The sequence below is a fragment of the Camellia sinensis genome, unplaced genomic scaffold, assembly GCF_055761805.1.
Source record: "Camellia sinensis isolate YWXY unplaced genomic scaffold, ASM5576180v1 Unanchor3, whole genome shotgun sequence".
NCBI lineage: Eukaryota > Viridiplantae > Streptophyta > Magnoliopsida > Ericales > Theaceae > Camellia > Camellia sinensis.
Genome location: NW_028129178.1, coordinates 9,656,738 through 9,662,737, shown reverse-complemented (window position 1 = coordinate 9,662,737; position 6,000 = coordinate 9,656,738). Strand labels below are relative to the sequence as shown.

The window sequence follows — 6,000 nt, the reverse complement described above, 5'->3', positions numbered from 1 at the left end:
TTAAAAATCTTGAAGGGCATAATATAATTTTTAAAATTATACAAGATAATTTATAATTTTAGTAAGGCCAAGTTTGGCATGTTTGAAAAAAGACAAAAAGTCAAAAAGTCACTATCCTATTTAAGTCACATCATTTTATTTAAGTCACATCATCTCTCTAACACATCACTTCAAACCCAATCCAAACTCAACCCATATTTCATAAAAAATGAAAAAGTACACTTATTTAGTCTTCCCAAACTAACTCTCAGCATGAGCGTAATAATAATAATAGTAGAAGAAAAAAAAAAGGTTGCACGCAGAGTAGGGGGTGATTAAATGCGCTTCTTCGCCAGCGGGCACCGCGCGCTCGTTGCGTTGTCAAAACTTTAAACCCTAGTTAGATGCAACCCCCCTAGTTAGATACAACCCTTTCTATGTTAGATACAACCCTATCTATGTTAGTTAGATACAACCCTTTCTATGTTACTATTACTTAATTGCAACGCCCTCTCGTCTCCTCCACCGATTAAAAGATCTCTCTGTCTCTCTCGCTCTCTCTCTCTTAATAACCATTTTACTCACAAAAACGTATTGAAATTACTACACTTGATTACAGCGTAGAAGAACAGTAGCAGTATCTGAAAGTTGCACAACAAAATTCGCACTGATCATTCACAATTCACCTCCTAAATGGAGGACGCCTACGCCAGATCTGTTTCAGAGGTAATCTTCATCCTACCTCAATCACCATAAACAAAGTATGAATCTTTTCCCCCCTTTTTAACTTTAAGGATTTGGAGTCTTCTTCAAATTACTCCGTATTTGATTTGCAATTATACTCGAACCTTATGTAATATCGAATAAATTACGGGCATGTACAACTTTATGGTTTAAATTTATTGTTTATATGATCCAAAGGGATTACTTGAACTTTGTTCCCTATTCTTTTCAATTTGAGTGCTCTAAACCTCTGTTTTTTTACCTTCAGGTTTTGGAATTCTTTGCTGTGGACCCGGCAAAAGGCCTAACTGATTTCCAGGTACTCAATTGTTTGCTTATTAAAGTATGTGTTTTCATGATAAAAATTCTACTATACATACACTTGATTGGGTGGGAACGGGAGCTTCTATTTGCACACACCCATTACACTCTATGCCCATCCTTCTCAATAAATAACTTGTTCGGAAATTGCATTCCGAAAATAAACAACTTTTTCGGAAGTGAATTCCGAAAATTATCATTTATTTCGACAGTAGAATTTTGAATTTTTTTCATTTTTTCGACATTCAACTTTCGAAGGTGTTTATTTGAATTGTGTGTGACGTCCATAATAATAATTTCACTTGGGAATAAAATTGTAATAAAAATAATTATCATTAAGGTCAAGTTTGGGAAGACTAAAAAAGTGCACTTTTTATCTTTTTGGACTAAAAAATTGAGGTTGAAAATATGGATGTTTGGGTTAACTTTTTGACTTTTTATTGAAAAATGTGTAATAAAAAATTGTAAAAATTGATTTGTAGGGAAAAATTTGAATTGGGAGTTGTGCAGCCGTAATTGTTAACTTTTGGTGAATAGTGTTAACTTTTTAACTTTTTGAGTAACTTTTTGTCTTTTTGGCTTTTTTTGAACTCCCCAAACTTGGCCTAAGTGTGTGCATAGAGTGGAATGAGTGTGTGCAACTAGAAGCTTCCGGTGGGAATGCTGTCACGTTTTTATATTTCCAAGAATGACCTTCTCATCTAGTCACTGTCACCCGTTTTCAACTAGTAACTGCCACCATCCAATAATCGTTACAATTGTTTCTCATTCATCTAATTGTCCAAAAGTGGTAATCAGTTTTTCTCATTCGTCAAACTACCTAAAAAATTTAACATAAAATTGTAAATGGATTGCCAGTATATATATATATATATTAATGTGGTTAATCATGCATAATTTTCAATTGGGGGTGGGAGGTTTTTCAAATTTGTTTGCCTGCATTACAACATTTTGTTCATTTCTCTGTTTGCAGGTTGCAGAGCATGCTAGAATTTATGGTAGAAATGGTATGAAATTATGCATCCAATTTATAATTTTTGCTTAGAAATTTACATCTATAGAAATGTAAAGGTGTGATGTAGTTTGCAAGCTAGTTATTAACCTCCATGTGTGCGTTGTTATATATTTGGCTTTTTGTTTCATGTTTTAGTGGATATGCCTCTTTTGCAAATTCATTAATTTTTAGTATGATAGGTTTGTCTGTTTATTTTGCAAACTACAGTTATTTCAAAAAGTTATTAATGCTTAGGTTGCTGATACATATGAATTTACTACTTGCTGGATTATTGGGATATCCATCAAGGCACATGTGTAGAATCGAATCTTTTGGTAGAATAAGGCAATTGCTTAAAGTTAGTGTGAAGAAATTTTATTTAGGACTTGTGTGAATGAGATCATACCTATTTGCGCTACAAGAATTGTAGCTCAATGCTTCTTACTAGTAACTAGTTGGGAAGTTGTGTTGGATTTGGTTGTGGCATTTCATGTTTGAAACACATCGAGAGAGCTAAGTCCAACTGATAAAATAATTCTGTTCGGCAAGCATGTAGGAAAAAAGAAGTAAGGGTGCATGGTAGATATGGTTTGGTGATAGAATTGACATAGCCAAATATATATATTTTCTTGTAAAAAAAACAGACTTCTTAATATGTAAAGAATGCAAGGTTTTCCTCGGATGGAGTTTACCATTATAACCTAGGCTAACAATATTAGATTTATATACTAAAGGGCTACATATAGAATCATAAAAGATAATAAAAACACACAACCCATGTATTGGAATCTAAAAGGTTATGTTTAAATAAGCTTTGGTTTGGTTTTCCTCCCAGGCTATATAATCACAAAAGACAAAAAAAAAAGCTACAAAATGACAAAAAGACAAAAAAGTACCAAAATATCCCATATACAAACAAAAAGTCAAAAAAGCATCATTCTATACTAAGGGCAATTTTGTCATTCTAAAGCCAAAAAGTCAAAAAAGCTAAACAAGAATACCAAACGACTAAAAAAGTCTCAGGCTAAAAAAGTCAAAAAAGTCAAAAAGCCAACTAAAAAAGCCAAAACCAAATGACACCTAAGTAAAGTGGAGTTTAGAAAATGATATTAGTATTGCGTGGAATACAATAGCAGAATGCATTTAAAGAAAGAGTTGATGGAAAATGTCCTATATCTAAAGTTACTTGGTGGAATGGCACGATACATGGTGTTATTAAAAAGAAAAAAAAGAGAATGCTTTAAAAAGTAGCAAAAGAATGAAAATTAGAATTTTTGTAGAGATATAAGTGAGATTACAAGGTTAAAAGGATAGTTAGTGATGCTAAGTTAAAAACATACAATGGTTTTTGTACTAGATTAGATAGTAAAGATGGAGAATAGAACATTTACAAACTTGTGAATCGTAGGAAATGAATAGGAGATTTTAATCAAGTTAAATGCATAAAAAGTGAATAGTCAAGTGTATTAGTGAAACCTATAGTGATTAAGTAAAGATGAAAAATTTATTTTGAATGCTTAGGAGGAGAAAAATATAGTAGACTTGATGGAACTAGAGAATATAAGTTTAATTGCTGAATAAAAGAGCTTGAGGTGAAATTTGCACTAAAAATGAAATAAGAAAGACATTAGGATGAAATTATATCCCTATTGATGCTTGAAAATGATTAGGTAAGAAGGGAGTGCCTTGGTTTACAAATTATTTAATAAGATTTTAATTACTTGGAAAATGGCTAGCGAGTGGAAAAAAGTACTGTTGTACCCATATATAGTTATATAGGATATATTCAAAATTGTAATAACTATAGAGGTATTAGGTTGATGAGTCATACAATGAAATTGTGGAAGAGAGTGAGTATCGCTTAAGGGTTGCAAAAACAATGTTAGAGAATCAAAATGAATTTATGCTAGGTGGATCAACTATGGAAGCGATATATTTTATAATATGATTTTATATAAAAATAGAGAGAAGATGAGGGATGTTTATATAATTTTTACAGATTTACAAAAAATACTTAGGATACGATGCCTAGAGATAGAAGGTCGGTGTTAGAGAAAAATGGTATGACAAAAGGGTATTTATGTGGCAAATGACATTGGGCCAGTTTGGTGGAGGTTTTTTCAAGTTGAAAGTTGATAATTATAAAGCATAAGATAAAAACAACCCTTCTCGAGCTTCTATATAATCAGTGTTTTCCCCCCCCCATCATATTTAGGCCTCGTTTGGGAATTGGCTATTGTAGTTGGCTTTTTGGTTTTTTACAAAAGACGTGCAGAAAAGTAGAGAGAGTGATGTGACTACTTATAGTGGCTTTTAGGCTAAAAATCCAACTCCCCAAATGAGGCCTTAGGCTATTTTTTTCTTTCAAGTTATAAGCAGAAACTGCACCAAACACTTTGACACAGTTTTTTAAAATAAAAAAAAGCTATACTAGCTAAATAAAATGCACCATTCAGGGCCAATATAATAATGAGGTACAATTAGATCACCTACTAGAGATACTAGTGAGTTTCCAATCACCGTAAGGCTGCATCGGGGGCTAATTTTGACTCTTTACTTATTTGCCTCAGTCATGGATGAGTTAAAGTAAACATATGTAGGATTTAAGAATCACGAACACGGACACACAGACATGTAAATTTTCAAAAAATATAAGACACGACATGTTGGGGACATGTTCAAAACATATGTTTTTATATTTTTATTATATGCATATTTTTAAATATTTAATATGTATTTCATGTCAAATATTTAATTTTAATAAATTTATCAACCTTAGGTATGCTATTTTAGTAAAAAAAAATTAAAAATTATAATTTTTTTGGAAAAAAATAGTACTCAACGTGTCCCTAGAGTGTCCTCAGCGTGTCCTCAACGTGTTCCTAGCGTGTCCCAACGTGTCTGCAGTGTGTCCAAAGTGTCCCAGTGTGTCCAACTCTTTCCACCATGTCCAACATGTGTTCGGCGCGTGTCTGTGTCCGACACTTGTGCGCGACCTCCGGAGAGGTGTCCGTGCTTCATAGTGTAGGATGTTGTTTTGTTCGTAGATGAAATTCTCCTAGTGAATTTGCCGATGAAAGAAATATTGTTTGAATCAACTGTAAAGTAGGAATTTGGAGAGGGTTCTTATTTTGATCGAAAGTACAAAATCTTTAATGAGAGTCCTGGAAAATTTCAAGCAATCCACTTGCACAAGTTTTTAAGTTTTTTTACAAAGATAGAAGATGCAATTCATCAAAGTATAAGAATAATTATTTTCACATTGTAAAACTATGAGGAGTTTGATTTCAATACAAAATTCACAATTTTAACCTTCGAGACAACTATTTACTCTAAAAGAAAGAAATCACAATAACACCATATTGGGTGATACTATATTTCATATACTGGTAATAAATTCTTGTGTTGCCTTAAAGTATTTCATATGTTTGTTCTTTTGTTGTTGTGGATGTTGTTGTTGTTGTTATTGAGGGTTATATGGTGATAGTGAGGATAGGTAATCAATTTAAAATGTTTGTGCTTTATTTTCCCATCATATTCTTGTATGCTACCTCTTTTTTATTTTTATTTTTTATTATTATTTTAATTTCTTTTATTTCCTTGTAGTTGCATAATATTTAAATTCTTTTATTCATATATTCTAACGTGTTTTTCTCCTTTTGGTTGCGTGCTTCACATATGACCTCAGTGCTGCCTCAGGAGGGAAGTAAGTATATGGCCTATTCTCTCTCTCTCTCTGAACTTTTTGTCAAGCAATACATAGTTATGTATGAATTTCCCCCCTTTACAGTTGGTAATTGGTAGTTCTAGCCACTGCTACTATAATAGGTGTGATGAAACCATCTGTTATATGCTGCCATCTTGGTTTTATGATAGCTTCTAGGATAGAAATTTTAAACTTTCACATTTAGCCTTTGACTTTAGCTTATCATGCCCGATTTTTAAAACAAAATTTAAAAATAAATATTCATTTGGTCAATCAA

General features: G+C 32.3%; 1 protein-coding gene across 3 annotated transcripts in view; it reads left to right on the top strand.

Moving 5' to 3' along the window:
- The first annotated feature begins 301 nt into the window (after positions 1–301).
- Positions 302–6,000, top strand: part of LOC145789321 (calcium-transporting ATPase 3, endoplasmic reticulum-type-like) — a 94,247-nt gene continuing 88,548 nt past the window's right edge. For 2 of the 3 annotated variants that reach the window (XM_082912466.1, XM_082912465.1), the window contains exons 1-4: positions 384–705; positions 971–1,021; positions 1,997–2,030; positions 5,706–5,723. In XM_082912466.1, coding sequence (XP_082768592.1) covers positions 673–705; positions 971–1,021; positions 1,997–2,030; positions 5,706–5,723 — 136 coding nt within the window. In that variant the 5' untranslated portion in view covers positions 384–672. Of the gene's footprint in view, positions 706–970; positions 1,022–1,996; positions 2,031–5,705; positions 5,724–6,000 lie in introns of all 3 variants that reach the window. The other variant, XM_082912464.1, reaches the window with a different exon arrangement.